Genomic DNA, 17363 nt, shown 5'->3' with positions numbered 1-17363 from the left:
AGCTGTACTATGTTTGAGCTGCACTGATCTGGATAGATTCGACCTGAAGACTGGGGACAGGAGTGTTGTTACAGGGCTGATAAAGCAGTCCTGGTTTGAGGTACCAGGAGCCAAGACTCAGGTAAAATAGAAACAGGAGATTGGGAAAATGAAAATGTGGAGTTTGGGGGCTGGAGAGATGGTTCAGTGGTTAAGAGCACTGGCTGTTCTTGCAGAAGACCTAGGTTCGAATCCCAGCACCCACATGGCAGCTAACTGTAACTCTGGTTTCAGGGGATCCGACAGCCTCTTCTGTCCTCCGCAGGCATTGCATAACACGGTGCACTTACCTACATGCAACACATAAAATAATTTTTTAAAATAGAAGAAAAAGAAAAGAAAATGTGGAGTTTGTCAAAGTCGTATTCAAGAGGACTTGGAAAATGCACAGTCTAAGATTACACTGCCAGACCAGGCCTGGTGATGCATGCCTTTTGTCCTAGAACTCGGGAGGCAGAGGCAGGTGGATCTCTGAGTTCCAGTTCAGCCTGGTCTATGTAGTAAGTTAAAGGCCAGTGCTACATAATGAGTCTCTGTCTCAAAACACAAATGAAAAACAAAAATTATGCTGTCCCCTAGAGCAGCCACTACTGTAGCCACTATGGTGTTCATCTTAAGCTAAATATATAATGATAAAATTAATTTATCTTTTTTCTATCTTTTCATTTGGCCCTTAAACATTTGAAATCACATCATGTGCTCACATCTGTGGGACAGATCTTGGTCTAAGGAATTAAAAGGAGGGCTGAGGCAAAAGGTGCTTCAGTGACCAGGAGCGTGGAGATGTTACTTATCAAGAAGGGATAGCAGACTGGATGGGCAGACAAGGGTGTTGTGCCTGTTACTGTGGACCACTGAATTGCAGGTTTATATTGACTGCCATGTGGACATTGACATTAAGGTTGGGGGTATATGTGAAATGCATTGGTAACTGCGTCATCTCTCCTATGAGGACCAGTGAATCAAGCAAGTGTGAGTGGTTTACGTTATCCTCTCATCCTGGAAGCAGCCCCTGAGGTACATAACTCTTTTATCCTTGCCATTTTACAGGTGAGAGAACTGAGACTTAGAGAAATAAATCACTTTGGGGCAGCAAGTGACAAGCTAGGATCTTAATTTATCTGACAGTAGAAGCTCTGTTGATTCGCTACACTAACACCCCAATATAGCCCTAAGAATACCTGCACTGAAGACAGAGAAAGAGCTGTACACTATCACATGGAGCAAGCACAGATTGTCCAGCATCTGGCACTTTCCAGAAGGAAGTGGCTGTTATGGAAGCAAACAGATTTTTGTTGCAAAGAGGAGTATAAGAGGATAAGGACAACTTCATGCTGAAGAAGGTTAACCCTGTAGGATACTGTCATTGAAAGAGAGTTGTTCAGGGCTTGTTCAGAGCTTTGAAAAGTTATGCATCAACAGAAGGTAGCACTCTGCTAAATTTACCACTTTTAATTCCAGGCAGAACTAACAAGGGCAGGAACCAGAGGCAGAGTCTGGCCATCACTTCTGATGTCTCAGGAAAGCCTTCTCAGGAAGCTTTTAGATGCTGAGCCCTGCCCCACACCTCCAGAACCAAGTTTCTTAAGCAAGTACCTCAGGTGTCCAGATACCTAGTGAAGTCAGTACCTCACTGCCTGACTCAGCAGCTCTTCATCCACTGGATTTATTGCCAGGATTGGCTCAACTGTTCTGAATCCTTTCCAGCCTCCCAGGGCATGGAGGATGCTTGGATCATCTGTGTCTTTAGCAATAGACTCACCTAAAATCTGGGACCTGTTCTGTTCTTGCCTTCCCCTTTCTTTCAAGGCCATTTAACTCCATACTTTATACTCACACTGCTTGGGTACCACCTGTCTGGATGAACAGCCCCTGATGGAGCCCAGTGGCACCTCCCCCTTCATCCTGGTCTTGCTGTTCAGGGTAAGCAGACAAGGTGGTATGTGTCATAACATCCCGAGAGTCAGGGAGCCTGAACTCCAGTTCTGCCATGCAAGCCAGTGTGATCTTAGGCCAGAATTCTCTAAGCTCTCCGAGCTCCATCTGTACCGCAGAAATGATAAAAGGATGTGTCTGCTAGAGTTGATGAGAGAGTTCAGTGCAACGATGTGTGCACCTGGCACAGATAAAGTCCTCAGCGAAAGGTGGCAGTTGTCAGAATTAAGCATTTTAACAGACTGTTTTTATCATTATTATTGAGAAATGTGCCTTCGAAGTCATGCAAAAATCAGCTAAAGATGCCAGAAAAGGGCCTCAAGGGTGAGCTCTACTGATGTGTGATTTGCTTGGCTGATTCTGAACCTGGGCAAACCTCTCTCCAGTTACTGCTCTAGATGACATAGCTTCTCCTTCATAAATTGTATCTTCTGCCTCTCCATGCACTCCTTCCTTCTTACTTCCTCTGTCTTCCTCCCCACAAACCAGCAGCACAATCTTTGCCCTTTACTCTTTGACCTTTGCAAGAACTGGGTAGATTGGCCTATAGCCTTGGCTAGGAGAAGATGAATGTTAAGTCTTGCTCCTTCCTCCTTTGAAGTCTTAGCCCGTGAGGTGTTTAGTAATGATGGCAAGACGATAATAGGAATCATAGCTAATCTGTGTAAGTTATTAACAGCAGGTTAATAATTCTGTGTTATTCATGGTTCAGTTACGGCTAACAGAAAGCACTCTTGGCAGTTTTAGCAGAATTGGCCTTAAAAGAGGGAGTAAGGTATTTGCCTAGTCATTGGAAGGCGAAAGAGCAGTCTCTCACTAGAGTCCCCAAAAAGGACTTGGAGCCGTCATCAAGCTGAGTGCAGAACAAGGAGGCCGTCATACCATGTGACCTCCACAACTGGTCAACAGGTTGCTGACTAGACTCTGAGATGCCCCCTCTCTACAAACAGCAGCTTACCCTCCATCCTGCTTGTCTGTAGAAATAAACAGAGCCCCCAGAACCTGACCTTCCCCTCACTCTCACCTGCCTGAATGTACTGACAGCAAATTCTGATAGTTCTGGCAGTAACGCGTGGCTGTTTGCTGGGAATGGCCTGTTACTACAGACCCTGGGCTCAAACAACAGCAGCGTATTCTCTTATTTCTGGAGACTAGAAATCTGAGGTCAGGGGGTTGGCAGGATTTGTATCTTCTGGGGCCTTTCAGACTTGTAGATGGCTTACCGATCTTTCCTCTGTGCACTTCTATGCCCAAATTTCTTCTTATAAACACACCAGTCATATGGAATTAAGGCCCACCCTTATGATCTCATTTTAATCCACTTACCTCTTAGAAGACCCTGTCTTCAAATCCATTCATATTCTGAAGTTCTGGAATTAGACTTTTAACATGTGAATTTGGGATGGGGAACACAGTTTTGTCCATTAACAGTGGGACATACTGTTTATTGCTTCTGGCTCTGCAGTTCAGTGAGGTATTCCAGGAAGAGGACAGGAGTGTTGCCTGGCACCAACCCATTAGGATCTACAAAGTATTTGGAGCACATTACATAGTATGTGGTAAGAGGATACAGGTGCTAAACATTCCGCAAAAGGATTCTTTATATTTACTAAATTCACATGCTTTTCCTCCCAGAAATACCTTAACCCAAGACGTCACTTTTGCTAAGCAAGTGTCCTAGAAGTGAGCCGTACCCCAGACTCAGGCTAATTTTTTAACAGTCCTTTGAAATAGAATAGTATTATTAGCCCATGAGAAAAATGAGTTTTAAATAGTTTTCAAGTCTTGCCCAATGACCTTCAAGCTAGGAAGTATCCAGAGCAAGAGTGAGACCCTGCTGATCTTGGAACTGCATGTCCAGGGCATGCAGGGCAGTGTCACAAGTGTAGGTAGAGGGTGTATAGGTAAACTAGCAAGCGTTAAAGGAGCAGTTCCCACTCAGCCAGCTAAGAAGTTTCCACTTTTTCTAGGAATCATCCTTTTACAGTACAGCCTCTATTTTCAAAGGATGGAAGTTAATTTAAATTTAAAACATACACTGTTAATGTGGAGCTCCACCAACCATCTGAAGCCACATTAGCCATCAGGCTGTGATATGAATAGTAAGTGCTCGAGAGAATAAGAAATGATAAGAGCCTGCCTTGCTTCCTGCAGCCCCTCTGGGTCTTACTAGAGAGCTGTTGCTACCTAATCACATAGCCTTGTAATTCTCCCGCCGCTGTCTGAATCTGTCTGAACATGGGCCTGAGCCCAGCATTTTGTGATACTGGTGCATGCAGTTCCTTGAGAGAAGTGCCTTCTTGTCTTCCCACAGCCTTTGAGGCAGGTCTTGTTCCCCCTTTACAGAAGGTGCACAGAGCTAGAGTAAATGGAAGCCTGTGATTTTACAAAAAAACCTTCTCTCTATTACAGCCACAGCAGGGTGTTTGCTGTTGAAAGTTGCTTCAGTGATTTAGTTACAGGTCAGGCCACCATGATTTGTCATTCAGAGCCTAGGGCTTCTCTGTTCCTTCCACTGAGAGTATACTTGGTGACACTTCTGTGCCACCCTCCTCTAGCTCTAAGCCCTCTTGATAAAGATTTAAATGCCTTTATGCCCTTTTTGGCATATCTTGTTCCTGAGAATTTTAAGGAACTTGAAAATTTAGATGAACTACAGCAATAAAACCAATGCAAACCATTGAATTAACTAAAATGCTTATTCCAATGTGATGCTCATGTATAAAACTAAACAGAAGCAATAGTCAAGTTTCATCAGATTGCTGTTGGCCCACCCTTTATGGGCAGAAAGGGACACTGGGCTTCAAGACCCCCAATGCTGACTTTAGTCGAACTACAGAGAATATTCTTGGCTAGCTCATGGATATGCAGGGGAAGCCTGCTTTGGCTGTAGGCAAGATGTCCTCTGCCCCAGGTGGTGATACATGAAGTACGGGGTCAGCAAGCCCCCTACTCCAAGTCACAGAGTGTCAAAGATGCCCCCGATTAAGAGTCACATTATGGAGCATTCAGTGATGCCCCCTAGTGTACATGAGTTACCTTAATTGGAATTGTACCTTTTCTGTGATGCAAATGGGAAGGGTGACTTCTGGAGAGAAAAGTCTTACAAGCTATTCAGAGTATACAGACTGGGTTACCTTGAAGCCAGCCTTTCTAATACCAGTTGGCCCAGTTGCCTTGCTATAAAACAATAGTAATGCCCCTTGAAGGATTGTACTGAGGCTTCTTAAAATAGTATATGAAAGAAACGTGTAAACTCTCAGGTTCTAAGCAAATACCAGGAGGTGTTTTCCCTGGAGGCTGCTCTTGGTGTGAGGATAAAGCAAGCTGGTGGCATAGACAAACAGCTGGCATCCCCGGATGAAGAGCAGAGATGTCTGGGACATCTCCCCAGCCTGTCTGTCCTGCTCTGCCCTAGGCCATGGGTTGAGGTTGTGCAAAGCATCTGCAAGGAGCCAGGTCATCCCTGACCAGCCCTCACCCCAGCACCTGGAAGATCTCCCTCCTCCCAGGAGCCAAAGAGCAGCAGCTCCTAGACATGAGACAGCCCAGCAGAGGAACTCTGTGAGCTTTGAAGAGACTCCTCATTTTAAAATCATACATTTTTTTAATCTGATTTCCTCATAAGAACAATGCTGTGGTCAGAGATTCCATTCTTTTCCAGTGGCTCAGTGTGCTTTCTTGGACTGGCTACCAGTACCCCACTGAAGTGACTTCCAAGGCTCTTGTTATAGACTATTTAATAGAAATGCTTTGTATGTAAGAAGTCTATTGAAGCTGAAACTCCCCAGCCTCCAAAAGTTTTCTAGGTGGGGAATCTATGTGGTAGCAGAGAGGAAGGGACTTTGAGAGTAATTGTACTTGAGCTAGGAGTCTGAGAGGGTGGCATGCTATAGCAGGTAGGACTCCCCTGAAGCAGAATAAGAAGGAATCTTAATTACTCCCTTAGTGCTGCCTCTGTGAGGGTGGGCACTGTGTCTTTCTACCCATTTGTTCTCAATGCATGGTACCTAGTACCAGTAGTGTCCAATTAAAAATGTGTTGCTACAGGGCTGGAGAGATGACTCAGCCATTAGGAGTACTGGCTGCTGTTGCAGAGGGCCCGGGTTCAATTCCCAGCACCCACATGGCAGCTAACAACTGTCTGTAACTGCAGTTCCAGGGAATCTGACAGCGTCTTCTGACACCCAAGGGCATTGTGTGCCCCTGGTACACTAGTGCACATGCATGTAGGCAAAACATTCATACACATAAAATTAAAATTAATAAAATTTTAAGTGTTGATATGAGGTGGCTCACCCCTGGCATTCTGCCATCCCAGTACATGGGGAGTAGAGGGCTGAGGCATGAGGTTTTCCAGGAGATCAAAATAAGTCTGGACCAGAGAGTGAAACTCTGTCAAAAAAAAAAAAAAAAAAAAGTGTTGCTTAGGCCCAGCATGGTCTTCTAGTTCTAGCTATTTGGGAGGCTGCAGCCAGGAGTCCAGGACCAGCCTGGGCAACATAGTGATGAGACCCCTGTTTCTAAAAAGAAAAAAGAGAGAAAGAAGGAAAGAGAGAGGGGAAAAGAAAAACAAATTTAAAGTGTTGTGGAGACCTCTTATGCCTGGGGACCTGCAAGATTCCTCAGTGGAAGAAAGTGAGGAGCTAAGAATGGCGAGGGTCCTGTAGAGGAGCAGGCAGAAGCCTGGACTGGCGAGAATTATGGATTGCTGGGGTTTTTTGTCTTTTTTGTTCCGATTTGTTTTTCTTGCAAGCTAGCTGTGTAAGTCTTAGCTGTAACACAATAAGGGATTAAGAAAATCTTCCATATACTGGATGCCTGTTTTCTTACCTTCCCAGGCTTTTATAAGTAAAGCCCGACTGTGGATTATTTGACGATGGCCACACAGGTGGGAATGATAACAGAGCTAGTCTCTGTGTGACCTGTTCCGAGGTTACAAAAAAATATTCCCTGGGCCTAGAAACAGAGTGCCCAGAGATCGAGAAGAAGAAAATACTTGACATTATTCTCATGGAGAAGGAACATTCTGAAAATGTTGGCCTCTGCAAGCCACAGGCCACTCAGTAGAGGAGTCTCCACCTAGCAGTGAGGGGTGAGGACCAGCCACCAGCTGGAAGGGGAGGCAGGTCCCTATATTGCAGTGACAGACTAGGTCACCAGCTTGCTGTGCATCAGGGCCCAGCACCCTGTTCAAGGTGAGATTGCCCATTCCTTGGGCATTTCAGACACCTGGTTAATAAACTCTGACCTGGGAACACAGAAAGGACCTGGGCCAGGTCCCTGGGTGTGGAGCACACCCCCAGGGAGGAGACCCTAAGCCACTCCCTTGGGTGGAGCTGTGTGACCTGAATTTGAGGAAGAGGTGGCTGGTTGAACTGAGGTCACTCAAGGCCCCAGACAAGGCAAGGCCACCCTGACCTGCCACACACTTGCTCCTCCTGTTTCCTGTACTTTACTACTGGAGCTTCCTTATTCCTATGAGAATCCTTAGGTGGCTGTGACCACCCCTTTGGTTCTGTCCTGACATTAGCATGGCAGAATTGTCTGGGGACCTGTTCAAAAGGGCCCCACCCAGACAAAATCAATCAGAATCTCTGAGGCCCACTGAGCAGGTAGGAGGAGGGGGACAGTGCAGACAGGTAAGCAGGGGATTCCAGTTCTTGGTGCTATGTGACCCCAGGATAAAAATAATAGCAACTGCAATTTATGGAACCCCATTTTCCTATGCTGTACACTCTGCATTGGTGAACTGACTTCTCCCCATCTCCCCCAAAAAAACCTTTGTTGTGGGTGATGGTGTCCTCATTATTATAAGTAAGACTTGGGCACACAAAGGTGATGCAGCTTGTCTGGTTTCAACCAGCTAGTAAGTAGCAGCTAGTAGGGGAAGCCCACTGCTGAGCTGATTCCAAAGCCCTGCACACAGTTCAAAGGGTTGTTTTAGTTTTGTTTTTTTGAGCCTTGACTCAACCCTTGCAGATATCCTGAGTCTCGAGGCACTCAGTCTGTGTGTCGCTGTTGTTTTTACAGCCTTGTCTGGTCTAAGCTTTGGGCAGCTGCAGGCCCTCCAGAAGACTGAGTCAGCCTGGGTTTGCTGGCGCCATGGTGCCCCAAGACTGCTGAGCCCTTATATAGTGCCAGAGACACACCTACTGTCCACCTGCTCCCATTGAGTCATAAAACTGCCACCCTGCAGCCAAGCCTGCCTGTTCTGCCTTTTCCTCCAGTTACCACCATGCTGAGCATGAGCTTAACCATATATGGTAATGGCACCAGACAGCACTTGTCCTGAGCATATCTTGAAATAGTGCCATTGGCTAACCAGATTGTTCAAAGCTTAAGGGCCAGGCTCTTTCAACTGCTTTGCATCAGGTGGCAGGGAAGACAGGGTAACAGAACAGCTTAGAATCCAAGGGCTCAGACCAGAGAGGAGAGGTAACACTAAACATATGAGAGCAGGTGACAGGATTGGCAAGTATCTTGGCCACCAGGATGAGGCAAGAAAGGGCAGAGGAAGGAATGATAGCCTTTCATTAATTATTTCAAGCTTTTGTGTACCTCATTTGACCTTTATTGTGGATCCATCATTTAGAGTCCTTCAGCTGAAAGGTTTCCTTTTTCTTAAATATTGACTTGCTCACCTTCTAACAGTCTGAAAATCCCTGCACATCTGATGGCACCTAAAATCGCCTTGTGTTTAGAATTCTGTAGAGGAAGGCTGTCTCACCATTTATCACTTGAACTTTTATTGGGCTAATAGCTAGATAAAAGAGCTTAAAAGAAATAACATTAACACTTCTATTAAAATAATGCAGTAGTGATCTTAACATGACCTCTAGTGACATTTGCTTTTGCTAGAGGCCCATAACTGCCATAAATGTTAATGTGTGTTGCTTTCCTCCTAGAAAATTCTTTTTTTAATTTATTTGTATGTGTTTGAATGTATTGCCTATATGTCTGTGCAATGTCCACAGAGGTTCAGAGGAGGGCATCAGATCCCCTGGAACTGGAATTATGTTAGCCACCGTATGGGTTCTGGGAATCGAACCCGGGTCCTCTGCAAGAGCAGCCAGTGCTCTTAACTGCTAAGCCATCTCTCCAGCCCCCTCCTCCTAGAAAATTCTTCAAAAGGGCACATTCTGTGATATGTTGGGGTGCACTGACTAAATTGCACAGTGCTGGGTTTCTGCAGGTTTCTGAGGTGCTTGAATGAGTACATGGCACACTAGCACACAAAGCTGTCACTCGCCACAATTGCTAAAGGACATTTCTGGCTGTGAGGTTGGAAAAGTGCAGCCATTTCTCTTCAAAGTATATGTTTCAATGGAATGTTTAAATACCTTAAAGATAAGCACTACTCACCTTTCAAAAATTCACTTCAGATTTCAGGGAAAAATAATCATTGAAGATGTCCAGCAAAACAGCAAGTACCAACAACATCGCCCAGGCTAGGAGAACAGTGCAGCAGTTAAGACTGGAAGCCTCCATCGAAAGAATAAAGGTAAAAGCTTGATGGCACCAACATGTGTTTTGAGAGCTCCACTATCCTTCCTAGGCTGGAGCCCAACTTGGAGAAGGTAGGCCACGTGGTTCAGCTTGCTACCAGTTATATTCCTAGAGCAAGCTGAGAGTCTCAGAATTGGGTTTTCACTTCCTGCCTAACATAGGCACCATTCCAAAACAGTTGAGGAGCCAGATATCTAAGCTAGTCCTGTTTGTCAAATGGGGCCTGCCTTCCCCGAGTGAGTGTGGTCAAGTCCTGTCATCACTGTCTTCTAAGTTGGGACAGGATTCCAAACAAACTTGATAAATATCTTTGTCATCTTCCTGGAATTTATCAAGTGTTCTAGAGTATCAATGCATTGCAAGTCAACAGTCAGTCGCAGTGTTCATTTAGAAAATGCAGCCTTTTAATATGTGTCCTTCAGTGACTACTTAGTGCCCCCAGGTTTAGTGGAGCCTCCATCTCCAGGCCAGAGTACATGTCCCTAGGTCACTTGACCTTGAAGTCTTCCACTCAATCCTGAGAGGATTGGCCAGTGAGAGCCCTGGAGTGTTGTGACTAATGCTATTTCCTAGAAACTGAAGCAGTCACCTGACAAAGTCTCTGGGCCTGGAGATAGTCACCTGTCTTTAAAGCATGAGCTTGGTGTGGTGGCTTTCAGCCCTCGACTCCCTAGTCTGCTTATTCCTGGGATCTCCCACCACATGTCTGAAAAAGGGCACAGTATTTCTCATGTCTGGCTCCTGCCAGAGTAAGACTCAGCATGTTCCTGTGCTAGTTTTCTTCTTTTGATTTCCCCAAGCTTGAATCTCTAACAGGACATCTCTAAGCTTGCTCAAATTTGGGCTCCAAATCCATAATTCAATTCCTAACTTCTGTTCTGTGTTCCAGTCTACTTTCTCTCGGATAGAAACTAAGGTATAATGTCCCCTTGATTCACTCACTTTTCTTTCCTTGCCCCTTTCTATTTTAAAACATTTTATACCTGCAGAAGAAATTAATGGCAAAGTCCACATTCTTTTTTAAAACTTTTTATTATATTTGGGGGGCGGGGAAAGAGGGAGGGAGAGAGAATGTGTGCACACATGTGTGTGCGTAGCCACACGCATGCAGTGTGGCACGTGGAGATCAGGGGACAGCTTCCGGAAGAGGACTTTCTTCCACTATGTGAGTCCTGAAGAAAGAGGTCCTGTCATCAAGCTTGGCAGTAGGAGCCTTGCCAGCTGAGCCTTCTCACCCAGGTTCTCTTTACCAAGATTTCACAGAAGCTCTTAGTCCTTGTTACATTGTAAACATTGTTGAATGGTGTGGGTTTTCTTTTTTATCCCCACCTCTTTTTGGCCACACTTAGACAGAAGGCACAGAATTTTGTCTTTAAGCTGCCTGAAAACCACTTGTACTTCAGGATTGTGTAATCCTGGTATTTAACCCACAGTCTATTTTGTGCCAAATCTGGGCCACTCATTTTGCAGAGCTGCCCTCACTTAGCATGGGGAATGTTGGTTTTAGTTTTTGGTTAGGTATTTTAGCAGAAGTGTGAGTTGGTTAGTTGGTGAGGTGTGGTCAGTACTCACTGGGGTGCCAACTTGCCTGGTTATTTGGTTAAGGCAGATCTTAACCTGCCAGATACCATTTCCTTTGCACCTGACAAGTGATCTGAAAGTTGTGCTATGATGCTGATTTACCAGGCCCACATCCACTCCTGAGGTTTGTACCAGAGCCAGTCTTCTCTTGTTTTCATCCACGTCAGGTGTCAAAGGCATCTGCAGACCTCATGTCCTATTGTGAGGAACATGCCAGGAGTGACCCTCTGCTGATTGGCATCCCAACCTCGGAAAACCCTTTCAAGGATAAAAAGACCTGTATCATCTTATAGTGATGTGGAGAAGCAACTCCTCACTTTTCTCAAGCGCGCAAACCACGAGCAGCAACTTGAAGAGATCTGCCTTCCGCTTACCTGGTAAACACTGCTTAGCAACGAAAATGCTCTTCTCAGAATAACGGGCTCCGAAGTCTTTCTTTCCAATTGTCCTTTCTTTACCCTTTACTGATTTCATACAGAATAATCATCTTACTTTCTATTTGGTAACTATGGTATCATATTGGGCTACTGTATAAGGAAAGTGCAGAAGGTAGGGGAAGCTTGTCTTTACAACATAATGTCAAGACCTAAATTGTCTAAGCACCTGCAAATTAAAATGTCAAAAATCACTTCAGTTCTAAACTTTTATATTATGTTCTTGATAAGGTTTGTACCAACCTGTATAGCATACAAGGGGCCCAGGGAGGGGGTATCTGCATCTACCTGTGTATGTGCACTGTTGACACTAACCTCACTGAAACTCTCATTGCTGTAACATCAGCTCCTCAATTCCAGAACTTATACCTTTATCTTGAGCTCTGTGTAGGTAGAATAAAAAACTGTTTCCATATAGGTTTTGTACAAAAAGTAAAGAAAGAACATTGTAAAGATCATCTTCATTGTAATGAGATGATCCTGTCATCTCTCCTCTATTGAAATCTTGCTGAGCCTTTTGGGCTGCAATAAACTGTACCAGTTAAAAACCTAAGGCTGAACTGAAAGCCCTTTGATAATTCACACCAAACCTTTGGGCCTCCATGATCCCGAGACTAAGAATGAGGAAGAGATCCGTGGGAGGGCCCTGGGTGGCAGCTACACTCTGGAGCTCATAATTTCTGATGGATTGGGGGTGGATACCTCAGAAACTTCCACCCTGATGGCTGGAACAAGAGGCAGTGAACTGTGAGCCTCACCAAGAGGAGAGCAGAAGTCTGTGAAAACAGCTTTTCTCCTGGGTCCAGATTTGCAGGTAGCCAGTTTCTCCTTGCCTGCATGGTATTGTCTGCCCTTTGCTGCTAGAACATCTGTTTTCAGGGGGTACATTCCCTCCTCTCCAGCCCTACTTAGATGGAACACAATGAAATAGAAACATTCAAGCACTGTAAAGGTTCAAGACACTTACTTAAGTTCTTTGTAGATATCTGCAGTTTCATTCCTGCTATGTCTACAAACCAGCCAATGGGAGGGAACACTCCCAAGAGGAGGCTTGCATTCTACAGAATAGCCCCAACAGCTGGGTTGGGTATTAAGAGCCTCAGTTTCACTCTGATCATGATGATAGCCCTCACTTCCTCCCAGTGTCTGGTGAGTCCCAGAGGCACATACCTGCCAGGACCAAAGAGGTATCTTGACTTTGTCACAAAGAAAAAGTCTATTTTAGATGTTCATCTAGAGGCCCAAGGCAAACACAATGCCTGTGATATTTTTATTCATCTTCAGTTCATCCAAGTATTAATGAAGGGTTTTAAGAAGTGTTCTCAGAAAGTACAGTCCCAAAGATTTAGTTACAGAATTTCCCCTATTTGTGTACAGTGTGTCCTAAAAGAGAATCTCTTTACATGTCTAATGCCTGGGTTTTGGACAGCATGCTCCTCAATAGTAAACAAGTGCAGTACTATTTCTAAAAGGCTCAGAGACGTACAGTATTCCTCCCAGGCATCTGTCTGCTCAACACTCTGAACTAACCCGTGAAAGTCATGGCGCTGCCCTGACCTGTTCTCAAGCACCACTTAGTCCTCAAGGGATTTGGAGGCACCTGTTTAGAAGAGAGAAAGCTTTTACCTTTCAAAAGGTAAATTGGAAATGTACATCAAAAAGACAATTTTTACATTGAATGGAACATTCTTTTTTTTTACAAGTATATTTTTCTACTGATAGTTTCAGAACACTAATCTTGTATTCACTCTAGTTTTGAACATGTTTCTTTAAATATTTATAATGTAGTTTAGTACAGAATATTTTCATGAAATTACTTTATTATACCATTGTGTGCACATTATTGGTAGCAAACACAGTATATTCTTTAGTACTTAAACATGTAATTGTTAAAATGCTTGTAACGGCAAGACATGAACTTGAGGCCCCCAAGAGATTTCATTGCATTTTCATTGGTTAGAGAGAATAAACGACTACAAAAGTCTTGTAACTTCCTAACCAGGTATAGGCTATGCTCATGAAAGAAATGAAATCCAGTCCTTGGATGTTGGACCCAAGAGGGGGGAAATTATAGCCAAATGTTTATTTACTTATAACTAGATGTCTATGTGAGAAAATATAATATATGTACACATATATATGATATGCAGAAGTCACTTTTATCTACCTGGCTTCATTCTACATAGGAAGCCAGAGTTTAACTGTCTGCAGCAGTTGATGCCCTGTGTGTCACACACACACACACACACACACACACACACACTTCTTGGCTTCATTTCTAAGAAACTGTTTAAATGTGTTCATCTGTTTTGTCTGTAATGCCACTTCTGTAACAGTGATTTTTTTTTTTTTTTTTTATTCTTGTATCTTCCATAGCTCATCACAGATTGGTCCAGTTGAGGCCTCTGAACCGTGGCAAGATAGGGCAGACAAAATTTCAAGACTCCAAAATATTTAACAGAAATACACACTTTTTAAAAATAGGAAAAATACTTTATTTGCCAGGTGGTTCACAAGCTGTGGGTTGTAACTCAATCTTTTTCTAAAATCAGGTTTTTTAAATTCTTTATGAAAATGAGAAAGTACCATACTTACATCTTCAAGAAACAGCCTGATTGCTTTCTCCATGTTTGGATTATGTTTGTATTTTGCTAATCTTTAAACTATCAAGGGAGAACTTTATGCCAATGAGTTAGTAATTTTGACATATAGTTTACATAGTGTAAGATGTGCCAAATTGGGGCTGGTGGCCCAACAGGTAAAAGCACTTGCCACCAAGCCTGGCAACCTGAGTTCAATCCCTAGGACTCACATAGTAGCAGGAGAGAACTGACTCCTGTGAGTTGTCCTCTGACCTCCACAAGCTTGCCGTGGCATAAGCACGTGCTTGTGCACACACCTACACGTGTACACACAGTAAAAAGAAAATAAAAAAATTTTTAAAGGATGTGCCAAATTATCTCTTCAGATGCCACCTCTCAGCCAATTTATAACAAGGGTAGTACCGTCAGACTTGTCCCAGTGTGAAAGTTGAGCACACGCAGCAGCCCCGGGGGTATTCCCAGTGAGATAAATGTAATACAGAAGTATGCTATAAAGGTGTTGCTTTCTTTCATGGTAAGCCTGTTAGTGGGAAAATTACATCAAATCAGATAGAATAAAACACCTGGAGTGGGTGGCCTGGTCAGTCCTGTGCCATGTGACTTTGGACAGGGCACTTGAGCTCTCTCAGCCTCCACTTCCCCTTTTGTCACAAGGGAGTGGAAGCAGGTGGGAGCTGAGATTCCTCCTTTCCCAGATGCCTTGGCTCACTGACCTGCCTCTGCTGGTTCTTCCAATGTGTTGGTGCTATAAGCTGCTTTGAATATAAAATTGGTTTGTCTATATAATGTGTGCTCACTTAACAGCTTATGAAAGACCTTTTGTTATACAGTGCCTTTTCCTGGGTTTATGGACTTAGTTACTGTATTGATGTCTTATTTTTAGCCTTGTAACTACAAACACCTATTTTCTTACGTTTCAGTAAAATTTCATTTGCTAAATCGTTGTTGAGATTTTGTTATTTTATAACATTCTTTGGCTACTTATCTATCCAGTATCTTAAATACCTTAACACTGTGATCTTTGTTTGGAAGTCTAGTCTATGGAAAGAATTTTTACAAAGCATTTTTTTTCACTTGCTAGCATGCCCACAGATTTGGGAGACGTTTCATTAAAAATATCATTGCTTTATTTACTGAGTTGGTGTGTCATTGCATCATTCTACTTGGTGTTTGTTCGATAAATTAATAAAAGATCATTTCTCTTCTCTTTTTCTTTCATTCATTTGGTATTTTCAAAGCACCTCCTGGGAGTAAGGTGCTGATGACAGGTAGATAAACAAGGCTCACCCAGCCTCTGACAACCTCTGAGTCTGGTGTAAGGATGGTGGCCTGACAGGTACATACTCTGATCATGGCAGTGCCGTGTGCAGAGAACAGTAAGTCAGGTGGGCAGGGTGTGCTGAGAGCCCAGGACAAGGAGGGGCAAGCTGCTCAGCAATAAGACCTTCTAAGACAGGTACCAAGGTGGCCTGTATGCACTGGGGCTTGAGAGAGGCAGAAAGTACACTATGTTGGTGTGGAGTCTTGTGAGGAAACAGAATGAAGAGACAGTAGACTCAAAACTCGTGTGTGGGCCTCCTGTACTACCAATCTATCCTGTGAGAACAGAGAGGCTTAAGAAGTGGTGAGGGAGTGACTCCATCCTGAGCACCAGCTGGACCATGGAAACAGATACCACTGCACTTGAAGACACTCTGCCTCCTCTGTACTCTTCTCCATTCCCCTACCTACATGATGAGCACACAGCATCTTCTGGAGAGTTAGAAGGGAGCAGCCAGCAAGCCCCAGGTGATAAAGCAGGCAAGCTAGGAAAGTAGCCTTTCTGAGAATCCGACACACACAGGATGGAACAGAACAGAAGGCTTTCACTCAACCATTTTCTAGTTAACTGAAGAATATAGGTACTTTGGTAATGACAATTGGGTGCCTGACAAGCACTGCCGGTTCTGACCAAAATCCCTAAAGTTGTTTTTAATTTTCCTTCATCCACACCACCACCCCACCACCGCGCCCTAGCCCAAGGTTTTTGTGCCTCTCTGAAGACAACTAAGATGGTATAGGATTAAGGAGTTTTTTACTTAAAGAGACAGACATGGTACTGAAAGGGTGTGTTAACAGTGGCAGGTGAAACGCACACTAACAAGTTACGAGCAGGAAACACCTACGGACAATGGTGATAACAGCCTGGAGATGCATGACACTAGGTCTTTCAACTTTTTTGGATATGTGCCATCATCAGCTTTTCACTGGCAAGCGGGCCAAGTACAGAGAGACACTTAGACATTTGCTCTCAGCTTTTTTGCTGGGGGCTAGGAGACGGTCTTACACACTCAGCCCTCCCAGTCTACTGCCTTACAGCTCTGAGGCTAGTTTATAGAACCTGGTCCCCCAGTCGGCTCTACCCACCTTTGCGCAGCCTGATGTGGCTAGTGCCTTTAGTTGGTTTGCATTGACTCTTTGCTGCCCCACCCCGCTATAGCTGTAGCAGAAGTGACCTTTGCCATCAGATGAGTCCTCTCTACAATTGTGTGTACTGTGTACTGTGTGACTCGTTGAAATTTACCACAAATCTACATGGAGCTGTAGGAAGTCCCTGTTGATCTTAAGAACACTCACCTCCAACTATTGAGTGATTTCTTTCAGTAACCAGTATTGTCTGCCCTGCAAGAAATTGCAGTCCAAGGAAATTCATGCTGAAATGTTAATGGCTTAATATGTTCTCTGGAAGACTGTCGACACCATAAAAATAGAACTATGGAGGGAAGCAGTGCTTAGCACAAAGGAATGCAAGGTAGGGGTAAATATTTAGGTACCGTTGAGAATTAGTACAAACGAAGCATTCCTGTAATGCCCTTCAGATCCTCCCAGACAGTTGATGCTGTTATGAAAGCAAGTAGTAAAAATGGTTAAGTTACATATTGGACAGTGCCAGGTTTGAAAGGAGGAATGGCTGCCTGTCAGTGTGTGGGTGCGACTTCTAGTCTACAGGCCCCCCACCCTCCCTGCACATTCTGCCAATGACAGAGCGGAGAGTTTCATCCAGTAAAAGCTAGAGGGCGTGAATGCCTGGGAGCCATTTGGTTATAAACTGGGCAGGCCTAAAGCGTCACCCCTGGAACAGACTAGGCAAGAGAACCTCGTCTCAGTACAGCCCCAGCAGGCTGAGTCATTAATTAAGTCCCCTGGGAGCAGGGAAAGGCCAGTCTTAAGATGAGATGTAGGTGGTATGCAATGTTTCCTTTAGTGATGGGGGTTGAAACCA

General features: G+C 44.2%; 1 protein-coding gene across 4 annotated transcripts in view; it reads left to right on the top strand.

Moving 5' to 3' along the window:
• Positions 1–15230, top strand: part of Gng12 (G protein subunit gamma 12) — a 135468-nt gene extending 120238 nt beyond the window's left edge. For all 4 annotated transcript variants that reach the window (XM_008844612.3, XM_029569071.1, XM_017801014.2 and 1 more), the window contains 2 exons: positions 9360–9478; positions 11232–15230. In XM_008844612.3, coding sequence (XP_008842834.1) covers positions 9386–9478; positions 11232–11357 — 219 coding nt within the window. In that variant the 5' untranslated portion in view covers positions 9360–9385 and the 3' untranslated portion in view covers positions 11358–15230. The remainder of the gene's footprint in view (positions 1–9359; positions 9479–11231) is intronic.
• The last annotated feature ends 2133 nt before the right edge of the window (positions 15231–17363 follow it).

This window comes from Nannospalax galili, unplaced genomic scaffold, assembly GCF_000622305.1.
Source record: "Nannospalax galili isolate Female #2095 unplaced genomic scaffold, S.galili_v1.0 scaffold441, whole genome shotgun sequence".
Lineage (NCBI taxonomy): Eukaryota > Metazoa > Chordata > Mammalia > Rodentia > Spalacidae > Nannospalax > Nannospalax galili.
Note: the sequence above shows the minus strand (reverse complement) of the source record. Positions and strands in the feature narration are given on the sequence as shown.